At 41.1% G+C, this 14,990-nt stretch overlaps 1 protein-coding gene across 1 annotated transcript in view; it reads left to right on the top strand.

The window, feature by feature from the left end:
- The first annotated feature begins 5,077 nt into the window (after positions 1-5,077).
- The window catches only part of capns1b (calpain, small subunit 1 b), a 23,766-nt gene continuing 13,853 nt past the window's right edge, over positions 5,078-14,990 (top strand). The window contains exons 1-4 of the mRNA XM_028573419.1: positions 5,078-5,246; positions 6,692-6,750; positions 6,901-6,937; positions 9,039-9,131. Coding sequence (XP_028429220.1) covers positions 6,704-6,750; positions 6,901-6,937; positions 9,039-9,131 — 177 coding nt within the window. The 5' untranslated portion in view covers positions 5,078-5,246; positions 6,692-6,703. The remainder of the gene's footprint in view (positions 5,247-6,691; positions 6,751-6,900; positions 6,938-9,038; positions 9,132-14,990) is intronic.

The following is a 14,990-nucleotide window of genomic DNA, read 5'->3' as shown; positions in this document are numbered from 1 at the left end:
GTGTATGTTTCTGTTTCCTGTTTTATTTTGGTAGTCTGGTTTTCTGTCTTGTCTTGTCTTGTTTGACTTCCTGTCTTTTGACTTTCCCGCCTTTGTGATTGTCTGATATCTTTCACCTGTTTCCCAGCCCTTGTGTCACCTGACGCTTGATTACTTGTGTATTTATGCTACGTTTCCACGTGGCCGGCTATTTTCATAAACGGACATTTCAACCTCTCCGTTTTCAAAAATAACATTGTGCACAGCTGTCAGTTGTCAGAAAAGTGTTCGTTTACATGTACCTGTGTATAAATGCCGTCAATGCCGTCAAGAGCACGCCAAACCTGTAGGTGGCAGTGTAACGAGAAGCTCAAGCCCACTTTAGCCAATCAGAATCCTGAAAATAGCAAAAACAGCAACGAATCGCTTCCTTTTTTTCTCTCTCTCTTTCTTTCTGCCTAAACCTCCGTTTATCTCAGTTTACATGCAAACGTGCAAACAAAGTTTTCCAAAATCTCAACTCTGGCCGGAGTTTTTAGAAAGACTCGTATTCAGAGGCGAATTCTCCGTTTGCGTGTAAACGAAGGGTACAAACGAAGGGAAATGTCTCCGTTTTTCAAAATAGCAATGTACGTGTAAACGGGGTAATAGTCTTTAGTTTCCTTTGTCTGTTCTTATGTCATTGGATTCAAGGAGGTTTTCCACATGTTGGAATTGTTTTGTTGGACTTTGGAGGACGCCATTTCCACATGGTCGACGCCACAAACAAGAATACGAATCACAACGAATAACTGGGCACGCTCTGGAGAGGGAACTGCACTCACCACTCACCACTGGTTCCCTTGGACACAACACCCCCCTGCCCCTTGCACTATTCTCTGTATATATTTATCTTTTTTAAATCACTTTAACGTATTTCCTGTGTCACTTCTGCTTTTGGGTCCAACCTCTAGTGCTGTTCCGTAACAAAAACGTTTGTTTCAGCATTAGGGGGGATAAATAATAATGGGGGTGTCTGGGTCGTCCCCCGGGAAATTTCCAGCATCAACCGCTTAATTTCCTGCATTCTGGTGAATCTTTCTTCAACAATTTGTGCCTTTTCTGCATCAAGTTATGGTGCAAATGTCTTTATGTAAATAGTATTATTATTGATGAATGAATCTGCTGTATTGTTAAAAACCTAAAGATTCTAAACATTACACGAGTTTTGGGATGTTTTATTTTAGGAATTATGCACATCTTAACAAATCTTTGCTTGCCACAGCATTTAAACTCTTTGATTTCATAACCCCAGCCAGTTCTGATTATTGGGGGTGGTTGTAACCCCCGCATCCTCCCGTAAATTATGTCGAGGACAATGTCTTAGCAGCTGAGTTCAATAAAAATAATTTCATTCAGCAGGTTGATGAAATAAAACAGTGCAGGAGCTGCTGTTTGTAGGACTGTTGACAGCCGTGTTTGTCTGCAAAGTGCCTTAAATCCAGAAAGAATCAAAGAGCAGCTCTGAAAACACACAGATGTCCTGTTATTTATGGTACTTTAGTAAAGGTTGTATTGTACAAGTAAAAAAAATGAAGGTGAATATCAAAAGTAAATAGTAACATAATAGTCATAAAATCAATAAAACAAAGCAGTGACTTTTATATTAAAGTTTATACATTTAGTATTCTGTATATCGTCGCTGCCGGGAAGAAACCTTGTATCTTATATTTTTACAAAGCGATCTGTCCCCCTTTACGTCTGTCTGTCTGTGGGTTTTTTACAAATATTTGGTGTGTTCTGTTTGACCTTTGACCCGGCCTCTTCAGCTCTCCGGCCTTCAGACCTGGAACCCCCGAGATCACAATCCTAAATCTCACTGTTCTTCACTCGTCTCAGCTTCTCTTTTCTGTTGCCCTGGAAACACATGACAGCAAACATGGGTTGTTATTGGTCTCTTCTCACTAAATATATAATGCTAAATACCAGGGATGTCAATCGATTAATCGCGTGATTAGAATAGAATAGAATAAATCTTTAATGTCCACCAAGGTGGAAATTTTTCTTTGGCTCACCAGCCATACAAGACAGATAAACATACAGACAACATCTCAGACATAATAAGATGGAGTACAAAAAGATGAAATGAAAGAAAAGAAAATAACAGGATAAAAAAGAATAAATATGCTTAAATACATTAAAATAGCAGCTCAGTTTGATGTTGTCACCCACGGTAAATTGGCTGGTTTACTAAACTGGGAGGGACTATAAATCCTGTCTGTTTTTTTTGTATTTCAAGAGCGAATTGCTCCACAATATGAATACAGATTGTACACTTATTTTGTTGTATAATCACAATATTACACGTGAGGAGGTCTACACTTAAGTGATGCGCCTTTCGGACCTGGAAATTAAACCCTCTCATGTGTTATGGCTTAAACAAACGTCAACGTTAAACACTGATGCAGTTTTAAATGTTTTATTACCACGAGTTTACAGACACGTCTCTGCTGATTGACCTGTGACCTGAGCCGAGACACCCACCAAACGAGAGAAAACATATCTCAGTGCACACCGTTCTGAGATTGAACGTGTCCCGTCTCTCTCTCTAACTCTCTCCCTATCTCTCTCTCTCTCTCTCTCTCTCTCTCTCTCTCCTCTCTCTCCCCGAGAACATCTCCCGAACGTCGGCGGCTCTCAACCCAGCAAGCAGTAACACAGTTTACGGCCCGCTGATGCGTATTGTCACTATGACAACTAACAACAATCGACATCCATGTGTACCAATCACATGACCACGGGAAACAGTTCAATGGCCTTTCTATCCATTTTATTTCTATGTGGGCAACAGTCCAGTCCAGAAGGTGGCGGTAATGCACCTAAAAAAGTTCTTTATGAATGCTTTGGGTGCTGCTGTGCATTTCTGTTTAAATTTGGTCAGAGACAGAAGGCTATAGATGATCTGTGGTATGGTGCAATAAGTTACCCTAGCAGTTAAAATAACAAAATCAATAATCATAAAAAACTGATTATACTTTAGTACCATGTCCATTTTTCGGCGGTTTTGTGTGCGTTTACGCGGTTTTTAGGCTGGAAACCATCAGATGTATCTGGCAACGCTGATTAGCCTATATGCCATCTTAATCTCTGTGTGTATTTGTCACCTGGAACATCTATGCGACAATGGCTTCTGGCAACTTCAGAACTTTTTTTCCACAAACCCTAATTTAAATGAATTTGGGATGTTGTGTAAAACGTAAATTAAAACAGAACACAATGATTTGCAAATCCTTTTCAAACAATATTTAATTGAATACACTACAAAGACAAGATAGGCTATTTAATGTTCAAATTGATTAACTTTATTATTATTTTGGGGCGGCCTCTGGCTCACCCAGTGGGAGCGTTCTCCCCATATTGGCTGGGTCCTGCAGCGGCGTAGGGTTCGAATCCGACCTGCTGCTCTTTGCTGCGTGTCATCCCCCATCTCTCTCCCCCTTTCATGTCTATCCACTTTCTAATGAAGGGAAAAGCCGCCCCCAAAAAATCTTAGAATCTTTTTTTTGCAGATATTCACTCATTTTGAATGTGATGCCTGCAACAGAGTCCAGACCTGTCTCCCATTGAAAATGTGTGGCGCAAAATATGATAACGGAGACATCGGACTGTTGAGCAAATCATGCAAGAATGTGAAAGAATTCCACCTACAAAGCTTCAACAATTAGTGTCCTCAGTTCCCAAACGCTTATTGAGTGTTGTTAAAAGGAAAGGTGATGTAACACAGTGGTAAACATGCAGGGTTTGTACTACTTTGGTCATGTTTTGTAACGGAGAGTAATGCACAGGGCAGCACCGGAGCTATTGATCAGTTGATCAGCGCTGTGTGGACCTGCCCTGCTGCCGGGGGCCAAGCCTTGAATCCTGAGGGAACTGCGGAGGAGACACCGGGATGGCAAAGCAGAATTAAAACTAAAGGCAAAGAAGAGGAAAACATAAACCTGAAGTAGCCTATGTAACTTGCTGCTGTTACAGAGGAATTTCCCAATTTGGGATTATTAAATTGTATCTGTCTGTCTGTCTGTCTGTCATGTTTAACCAGTTCTTGCCTTGATGTAGTTCCTGGCTGTGGCCTCCAGAGGGCAGTAAACACGGTGGTTTTAACATGATTGCACGTTCTCCAGACAAGAACACGGTTCATAAAGCAACCTTTAATAACACGGTGTTTACCAATCCTGATGTAACTGATGTTATTCATAATAATAACACAACTGGGTGGGCGTTTCCATTTGAAAACAAATCCAGGAAAGCAGCCAATCGTTCACTGCTGCTGTAATAGCAACGTCATCTTTTTAACCTAACATTACTTTAACTTACATTTCTATTACTTGCAATTTAACTATATTACTTTATACACTTATTGACTAGTTTTTCTTAATTGTATTTGTTGCCTAAATCTGACTGAGCAACTACAACTAAACCATTTATTAATAATAATAAGTGTGTTTTATTTGATATTGCACCTTTTACAAAGTCACAAAGTGCTTCACATGATAAAATTGTTAAAATAAGAACCAAACAGTAAAATGAGAAAGCAAAAACAGAAATAAAATCCCCTGACGGGATCAGTAAAGAAGTCTGATTCTAATTCTGTTCACTGCCCCGCCACCAGGAGATGTTCAATGAGCGGTGGTCCCCAGCTGAAGACCCTGCAGCAGTATGTTGCGGTATGCGGTCAGGTTAAGGCCCGCCTTAGGAAAGAGGACGGCCCCCATGCCATGCACAGTCCACCACAGGCACCGTTGGAGGTGCGACAGGCATAGGGCCCAGCAGAAAGACCACCTCGCTGTAATGAATAAAAAGAATTGAGGAATTTCCATCTGAAATAGCGTTTTAGATGGCGAAGTTTGAGCTTTCCCGCTGACCCCTGAATGTAGCATAAACTGTGTTTTCGTGTGTTTACACTTCAGGAATTGAGCAAGCGTTAGGACCCAGAGGCCGCGTGTGTGTGTGTGTGTGTGTGTGTGTGTGTGTGTGTGTGTGTGTGTGTGTGTGTGTGTGTGTGTGTGTGTGTGTGTGTGTGTGTGTGTGTGTGTGTGTGCGTGTGTGTGTGTGTTTGTTGGGCGGGGTTGATGATGCATTGAGAAAGAACTTGGCTCTTTTGGCTCAACTGGTTTTTTTGGACTCTAGAAGTGGGTGTGCCCTCGTGCCTATCTCTCTCTCTCTCTCCTTTTCTCGCCCGCTCCCTGCCTGTCAGTCTCCCCTCTCTCTTCAGCTGAACACAAGTCTCAGTAAGTCGTAACAACATTGCTTTTCTCTTGTTTGTTTTTTAACTGTGTTTCAGTGCGAATGCTGCTCTGAGGTGTGTTTAGGGGACTGTTATTCGAGTGTGCGCTGGTTTAGTGAGTGTGTGTTTGTTGTTTATGTGCTGAAACCTGACACGGTGCGTATTATGTGAAGGTAACACTAAGGGTCTACGACGCCGAAGTTGGCTTCCGATTGGCAGCGTCCGATTCAGCACGGAAACATAACTTTACATTGCTGAGTGACTGTATTGAAAGCGTGTAAATCATTAAGGTAAATTATTAATTATGTCTAAAACACACGTTTAGATTTGTGAAAGCGTTATTGTCTTTATAAGAACGCAATAAAGGCAGATTTCACAGTCCTTTTTAAAATGTAGACCACATTAGAGCAGGTCCAGATCCAAAACCACTACACCTAGTCTTGTCAAATCTGGTCTAAGTTATCCCAGAGAGGCTACAGAGTCTTAAAAACCCAGTTTCAGATTTGTGAATGCTTTATTATATTTGTGAAAATGCAATAAAGGGAGATTTCACTTATTGTTTTCATATGTAGACCACATCAAAAACATTAGAATAAGTGACTCGGAAGCCAACTTCAGCGTCGTAAAGGGTCTACAGTCTTGTCTCCAGGGGCGGAAAAGAATCCAGACCTTAGAGCTGCAAAGATTAGTTGTCAACTATTAAATTAATTGCCAACTATTTTGTTGATGACAGCTTGTTAAATGTGAATATTGTTCTAGTTTCTTCTCTCCTCTGTGACAGTAAACTGAATATCTTTGAGTTGTGGACAGAACAAGACATTTGAGGACGTCATCTTGGGCTTTTTGGGGAAACACTGATCCACATTTTTCACAATTTTTCTCATTTTATAGACCAAAAATCTCATCTATCATCCAGGAATTAATTCAAAACGCGCCTAAACAGACCTGCATTCTATAAATTGCTTGACATAATAGAAACAGGAAGTGGCAGTACAGTGTTCTTTAAGAAGTCCTACTGTTGACATAGTGATGTGTGACAGCAGCTGAGTCAGACTTCTTCATTCAGGAGTGGAGGAATGATCAGACCTACAACAATTAGTCAATTGAAGGAAAGTGTGTGTGTGTGTGTGTGTGTGCCTGTGTGTGTGTGTGTGTGTGTGTGTGTGTGTGTGTGTGTGTGTGTGACGGAAAGGTGTGTCAGATGTTGTTGGCTGACCATCCAGATGTTTTTGTATGTTATCTGTTGACCGTTGCAGCAGACGATGTAAGAAAATGTTCTGTGTGAACAGAAAAAGTTTTAACTCATCTGATCGGCAACTGTTTTGTCGGTCGGTTGTTTAGGTCATCTGTCGAACATTTAAAGGTTCCATGTTTTCGGATGTGAGAGTTTTTTTTTGTTGTTTATTCCTGATGTTCTCTCTCTCTCTCTCTCTCTCTTTGTTTTATCAGACAGACGGCAAAATGCATTTGGCAAATTCTTTTATCAAAGGCCTGGTTAATGTTGTGAGGTAAGCATTTTGTTTTTCCTCTTGTGATGGAGCTAGGCCGTGTGCCTTCTGCTTCCAGCAGTTTTTGTGCTAAGCTAAGCTAAGCCACAATGATCTTCTCTCAGCTGCTCTCTGACTCGTTGTCTTTGTTTTTTCCTTTTCTTCCGACAGCAACATCGACCCGGCTCAGTTTAAGCCTTCAGCCCCAGTAAGTGTGAAAGCTCCGCCCCACACTCATCCATTCTTTATTAGGGCATACAAACTGTCTCATACATTATATATATATTGATCTATGCTCCATCAGAATCAGAATCAATCCCCTCTGGGCAAGGGCGTCACTTTGTATTCAACATTGGGTGGGGTTGTGATCTCCACTTTTGAACACAAATCTAATTTTAAGCATTTCAAACACTTCATTTCCTGCATTCTGGGGAATTTCTCTGCAACAATTTGTGCCTTTTCTGCATCAACTTAGGCTTCAAATTTATGTATTTATGTAAAGGAAATTATAGGTTTTTGGGTTTGGGTTGCACTGGCGAGTTTGCTTTTCCAACATTTTAGACACAGATATTGAGATAATGGTCTAAGAACGATGTGAGAAAGAGACGCAGGACTACCACAGAGAAAACAAAAAATGACCAAAAAGAGACACAGCATGACTACAAAGAGACAAAATCCCACAAAGAGACACTAAATGTATGGAGGAAATATGAAATATGAAATACGCAACATTTTCTTGAGGAAGAACGCTTAACACCCCCCCCAACACTGTTACGTAGATGTAAAGTGAGATTAGGTTAAAAAAAGATTGTTTCTACTACAATCACAAAAACACTCCTACACACACAAACACACACACATGCTGTCCCCTGTAGCACTTAAATAATGTATTTATATGTTGTATGTTCTTTGTGCTAACAAGCTCTGTTTATGTATGTCAACTAGTCTTTGTATACTGTATGGTACATGTCTCATACACTCATTTGGGTTATGTAAGGTTTGTGGGTATTTGTATAAGACCTATGGCAAAACTTAATAATAAATAAATAGTTTCTAAAACAGTGCAGTGTACAAATTATATTGTAGTGCAGCGAGAACTTAAATGAAGTACGAACATTGATTGATTGATTTTATTTCGAATATGTAAAGAACAGAACAGCAGACAAGAAATAAAACAAAACAAATCAATAATGGCAAATAACAAGACAATAAATTAATAATAATAACAACTTGTGAACACTTGACGATCTGTTAACCTATCCAAAAAAGGAGAACTGGGAAGAAGTATAAACTTATTTCATCCCGCCCCAGTGTGTACGCATACACTCGTAACGTAAAGTAAGTACGGTGTGAATAGAAGTAGCAGCAGTGAATAAATAATAGATATTTTTCATGTAACATGTACGTTCTTAATAGTCACTTATTCATTTTTTGTAGACCCAAATATGTCATGGTGTCGGCCAATAAAAATGCACTGTTTTGAAATTTAACTTTGTAGTAAACCGACGATTTGAATCAGAATCAGATTTATTGGCCAAGTATACTTACATACACAAGGAATTTGACTTTGGTAGGTGTTAACTCTCTATACATTCAACAAATAGACATGTAGTAGTTAACATTCAGTAGACAAATAGTAATATAGACACATACTGTACAATAGAGATAACAATATACATATAGGCACATATCAACATAATATACAAAAATGCAAATATACAAATAAGACGTAATATCAAGACAAGTGCACATGGAGTGCGATGTGAAGTGCAAAAGGTAATAGTGCAAAGTAGTGTGTAAGATGCATATGGAAATGATAAGTATGTAACAGTTGCTATGGATGTTGTTTGAAGAGAAAAAGATATTTTGGACTCCACTGAAATCCCTTTGTGTCCCCGCGTTGCGTCCTAACCCCTAAACTGTTAAACTCTTCATGAATTACGTTTTGATTCAGTCTCTGTTTGCCGACACTCCGATTACTGGCAGTGGAAGATTTCCTAAAACAAACACACACGCTGAATGTCTAAATGCAGTTAGACCGAGGAATGTGTGTGACCTAACAGTAGCTCTGTGTGTGTGTGTGTGTGTGTGTGTGTGTGTGTGTGTGTGTGTGTGTGTGTGTGTGTGTGTGTGTGTGTGTGTGTGTGTGTGTGTGTGTGTGTGTGTGTGTGTGTGTGTGACGGAAAGGTGTGTCTGATGTTGTTGGCTGACCATCCAGATGTTTTTTATGTTATCTGTTGGAGCAGACGATGAAATTAAAATGGTGTGTGAACAGACTAAGTTTGATCTCTCATCTTGTGTGTTTGCAGCCCCCTCCCCGCAGACCTTTGAACTTCGCCGAGTCTCACGACACCGAAGAGGACAAACAGTTTCGTAGAGTTTTTCAACAGCTGGCTGGAGATGTGAGTCCTTAATAATGTGTGTGTGTGTGTATATATATATATATATATATATATATATATATATATATATATATATATATATATGTGTGTGTGTATGTATGTATGTATGTATGTATGTATGTATAATATGTATTAACCCTGTCCTTGTGTGCTCTGTGTTTCTCTCCCGATGAAACTGTTTGGATATTTGGTTTTATCCCAGCTGTTTTCTATATGCCCTCCGAGCACACAAATGGCTGGGCTTTGATACTGGGTTGGCAACAGAAACAAGCAAACTGTTGAGTAATAGAAATAGCCTTCTGTGCTAGCTGCCAGTTAGTCTAATGTAACTGCATGAAGACTCAGTCCGAGTGGATGTTGTCTAGGCTGGCAAGCCAGACCCACATCCAGATGTTGGGTCTGGGAACTCACCATCGGCAGGGCTCAATCCGAGGGGCGGGATAAACTGTTGTCTTTCAAATTCCCCTCTGCACGCAATAGGATAGCGCTAAAACCAGGCACAGCAACGAAGAAGCAGCCATCTTCTTTGTTTTCAAGTAGCAGGGAATTCACACGGAACCGTCACAACTCTGCCGTCATTATGTTAAGCCCCGCCCACCGACTATATACACGATGTGATTGGCCTGACTAGAGTTTGGTTTTTCCAGCTCGCAAGCCAACGCAGAGTTGCTAGACTGACCCTGGCTGCAAATTACATTTGCTGCCGCCAGGGGGCGTCTAGATTTCTAGGCTACTGTTGCAGTGCAGCTGATCATGAAATCCAGGTGTTATCCTTTCTTTCCGTTTCTGCTGTCACATAACTGTGTCAGCACGATGATTAAACCGGTAGTTCCTGGGCAGATGCATCAAAGTTAAAGAAACTACGATGTGTCCGTGTCAACTCCTGTACCGTGTGATTGGCTGGTGAAAAAACAAAATATGCAATCCTAGAGATTTAGCAGAGGCACCGCAGCTTTTACCAGAGCTTAGCGCCGCCCAAGCCGATTGTGATTGGTTAAAAGAAATGCCAATAAACAAGAGCACGTTTTTCTTCCATCCCGGTACATCCAGACAGCTAGTCATGCATTGCCAGACCTTCCTCTACAGCGCTGCAGAGGAAGGTCTGGATAGTCTGGGATGGAAAAAAAAAAACGTGCTCTGGTTTATTGGCATTTCTTTAAACAATTGTTTCTCAAATGGGGGTACGTGTCCCCCTAGGGGTACTTTGGAGGACTGCAGGGGGTACGTGAGATATTTAACAAAATGTTTAATAGTAACAAGGCTGTTGTCCAGAACATTGTTCCTCTTTATGTAGACTTTGTTTTTTCCTACAAAAAATGTGACATTTGTGTCGCCTTCTTTGGACCTATTCTTGCCTTCCTTCCTATACTGTCCTTCTACTTTTTACAAGTTTCTCAGTTTTTTTTTGAAGTTATGTCACTGTTTTTGAAGTTTTTGATACTATTTTTGAGCTTTTCTTGTCTTACTTCCTTCCTTCTTTCTACCATCTTTTTCCAAGGTTTTGTCTTTTTTACAGTTTTTGTCTCTTTTTAAAATGTTTTTTCAGTTACAAGGCTGTTCTTTAGTAAATTTATCGCTGACAGCGCTGTACCGTTTCCTCTTTATATAGACTTTTTTTTTCTACCAAAAATGATTAGCGCTGGTCAGGGGGGTACTTGGCTTACAGAAACTATTCAAAATGGGTACATTATTGAAAGAAGTTTGAGAACCACTGTTTTAAACCAATCACAATCGTCTAAGCGCCGGACGGAGCATCGGTGCCTCTTCAAAATAGCCTCGGGAAGGACCTTTTTTTGGTTGAACATGTGTACGTTCAAAAGTAGTTTTAGGCGTGCGACAGAGAACTCAGATTGGACAGATAGTCTAGCTAGCTGTCTGGATTTACCCTGCAGTGATCTGACTTAAAATGGCCGTATTCTGCTCATTTTCAGGTTCATAATTGTATTTTGAGGTTGTACCAGAATAGGTTAACATGGTTTAATTTTCAAAAAAACACCAAAGTTTGTTGTACTGCACATTGCTGCAGCTCCTCTTTTCACCCTGTGTGTTGAGCTCTCTTTTTTAACTACAGAGTGAGACATCTCACTTCTGTTCTATGTTTGTTGGGAGTTGCACATGCGCGATAGCTAGGTAAGGCTCACAATTGCTAGCTAGCTGTTTCTCTAACTGCAGGCAGTACATGGCAGGATTAGCCGGGAAACTTCTTCTAAACGAGGGCGCACTTCCACTTTTGCGTGGAATACTTGCAGAACAGGGACATGGAAGTAGTTCTCTTGTAGTTTATGGTGAACTTGTGTGTTGTAGCAGTGTTTTGCCATTGAGAACGAGGGGGCTAAATGCTAGCATGCTAGCGCTAGCATGGTTTAGCCCCCCTCGTTTCGGCTAGTGACGTAGAAAGCCGTGCAGATTTTGACCACCTCACTCGGAGACTGAAGGCAGGATACATTCAGAAACTATATCTCATTTAAAACGGCATGGATGGATTTTTTTCAAAGTTTGTATGCGTGTGGAAGCAACAGAGACACAAAATAACACCCCAAATCCCAGAAAAGGTGTTTTTTTTTTTTTTTTTTTTTTTTTTTTTTATAAATATGGGCACTTCAACAAAAACTTTAAAAAGTGTTCTGTTCTGATTGGTTATATTGTGTTTTTAGTCAGGGCTGAATAAAGGACCTAACAGGGTAACGTGTAGCATATTTTAATGCAATTTTTCTAATCTGAGGAAGGAGTGCGATTCAATTTGTAATTAAGTTAGTTTTTTGTGTGTAACTGAATTGTGTTGAAACGTGTGTGCATACTTCACATTTCAGTCGGTTACTTCTCTGTATGCTGTGACTTTTCTACACACTCAGTCTCTCTTTAATGTGTGGTATGATGCATTCTGCCGCACCCTGTTACAGGAGTTTCTTGTTTTTCTGAATGAAAAAAACCAGAAGTGTGTACGTGGAGGCTGATTACAGTTTTATCACTCTCCTGAAGTGCCGACCTACTTTGGCTGCTCAGCAAGTTTTTAAAGAATGAATCAGCCGATCTTTTCTCTCTGCGTTTTCAACCTGATCCTTCATCGCTCACCACACCTGTCTGTCTGTCTGTCGGCTGCACTCAAAGCTCCAAACCCCCGCCCTCCACTGTCCCGCCCTGTCTCTGGTTTCTTCTATTTGTCTGGTTACAGAATCACGCCCCCGGCACGGCAGGTTTCTGTGGCTCCATACAGGTCTTTTTTCACAACCTGTTCTCGAATATTCCCACGATGAATCTGAAACAAAGACAGAAAAATGTGCCCTTTAAACGTTACTTCAGTCAGTATTCTCTTACTAGGTATTGGAGTAGTTTTGTACTTTAACCCTTATGTTGTCTTCCTGTCGACCATGCAACTTTTTGTATTTCTGGGGTCAAAATTTAAAATTAAAACTGTAAGACACTTTTTGAGTTTTTGTCACTCTTCCCGATGTTCTTTATCACTTTTTATGTTGTCTTTTATGTTGTCTTTGTCGATTTTGTCACTTTTTTTCAACATTCTTTTATCAATTTTCTTCTTCAAACGCAATAAAATTGAATAAAACACCCAAATTCAATGAAAGTAATGAACTGATCATTTATTTAACCTGTGAAGAGCGTTGTACGGAACCATCCACATTATTTTTTTGACAATTTGGTTGCCTCAAGATAGCAATACGCCCAGAATGCACCTGAACACACCTCCCTGTAAGACCAGCACGCCCAGAATGCACCTGAACACGCCTCCCTGTAAGACCAGCACGCCCAGAATGCACCTGAACACGCCTCCCTGTAAGACCAGAATGCACCTGAACACACCTCCCTGTAAGACCAGCACGCCCAGAATGCACCTGAACACACCTCCCTGTAAGACCAACACGCCCATGGGCGCACAAATGGGCGCAGGTGCATTTGCTATTTAAACGACGTGGGAGCAGGACGGGAAAATGACAACTGGGTCGGTCTTAAACTAGCAAAGACACTTGTGTCAGGCTTTGTGCTGCGCCAGGTGCAAGATAGGACCAATAGTAATGCAGTAAACGATGCTGCGCAAAGATTTTTGATATTTGAACTCAACTGCCAAACAAATACAAATCCTCCACCCTCCCCTCAGATTCACAGACAGATAACTACTGGTCTACCGGCACATTCACTTGCTGCCTTCCACCTCCCGGCCCTATTATGGATCCCAGGCAAACTTCTAGGCAAGTCCCGCCCTACGAAGCAACCTGATTGGTTGGGGCAGAGACAGTTTAGAACTGAGACGCACCAACTCAAGCTAGTTTCCTGTCTCTGTGTCCCGTGGGCTCCGCCACGGCCACGCCTTGGTCTTTAGGAGACTAGCGGCAGGTCCTGAGTGTATTGATTCCAACGGGAGAAGTGAACGTGAACACAGATTATGACCGATTCTTTCGCTCCACAGTCACCAAAGTAAATATTGGACCCATTCCTCAACAAGCCACATATCTCTAGAACATTCTGACACTAAAATGTCCACACCTTTCCTCTGTCTTTGTGTTGGCGTTCTAACCTCCGGTGGATTTCTGAGGACTATGGTTACAGTACACGATGTGATTGGCCTGACCAGAGTTTGGTTTTTCCAGCTCGCAAGCCAACAAATTACATTTGTTTCTAGACTACTGTTGCAGTGTAGCTTATCATGAAATCCAGGTGTTATCCTGGATCTTTCTTTCCGTTTCTGCTGTCACCTATGGCCAGGTGCATCGAAGTTAAAGAAACTACGATGTGTCCGTGTCAACTCCTGTACCATGTGATTGGCTGGTGAAGCACCAAAATATGCAATCCTAGAGAGAGAGTTGGAGGAAGGACTTGCCGAAGCACTCGCGTTTCAAAATCTCTCAACTTTGGAAAACATTTCCCAAGTTTTTGAGGGTGGAAATATATTTGTCCGAGAATCTGTCCAGAAACAGTCCGAGAGAGTTCGACAGACTGGGCAGACATCAGTCAATGATAATGCCATCTTAAATTAAATCTGAGAGAGCAGAAAAATACCTCCCAAATGGAATTTATATTCCCTTTTTTTTTTTATTGTAAATGTTGATACTTCCTTACATTTCAGGGTCAGTTTTTACACAAGCGGACTGAAGATTTGATGGCTTACATGCTAGCTTCTTGTTACTTTTCAGAAGCAATCCTGATCCTACTAATATCGTCTTTTTAATTATCAGTATTGAAAACGACGAGCAGTTACAGTTTCCTCTTCAGTAAAGAGACATTCTGGGATATTCAGGGTGGAGGATTAAAAAGTTGTGATCAAATTATTTACACATCAGCTGCACTTCAGACACTGAAGAGTTGTTGTTTGCCTGCAGAGATAAACCGTGAATCCATTTATTGTGTCGGACTCGTCGGACAAACTTAGAAACAGTCGGCTTCAGGGAGAGAGAGAGGGATGGAGAAATGGAGAGAGAGTGGGATGGAGAGAGAGAGAGAGAGATAGGGAGAGAGAGATATTTCTCTGCATTCCTGCCATTGTCTGGCAGGGCGGTGCTCAATCCTGAGAGGCGTTGTACTGTGTGTGTTTATAGTGTGTGTGTGTGTGTGTGTGTGTGAGGTTTTCTCTGACTCATCAGAGAGGGGTGTGTGTGCACCAGTTAGACCAGAACTCAGCCGACTAGCCCGTGGGCTTGTCAGCAGCAGTAACGAGGGTTGATGATGAAGACGATGAAGGTGGTTGTAGTAAAAAAATGCATTTGCTCGGGATCAGGCGGAGTCAGCTGTGGAGACATTTTTTATGGAAAACTTCCTGTTAAACTTGTACAACCGCTGACTCTGTACACAACAGTGTTGGGAAATACAGAAGTTGAGTTTCGACAAACCCTAACGTTAGGGAGGCAAGAT

This window comes from Perca flavescens, chromosome 3 (assembly GCF_004354835.1).
Source record: "Perca flavescens isolate YP-PL-M2 chromosome 3, PFLA_1.0, whole genome shotgun sequence".
In the NCBI taxonomy this organism is placed as follows: Eukaryota; Metazoa; Chordata; class Actinopteri; order Perciformes; family Percidae; genus Perca; species Perca flavescens.
The sequence above is the reverse complement of the archived record's forward strand: the minus strand, read 5'-3'. Positions and strand labels throughout refer to the sequence as shown.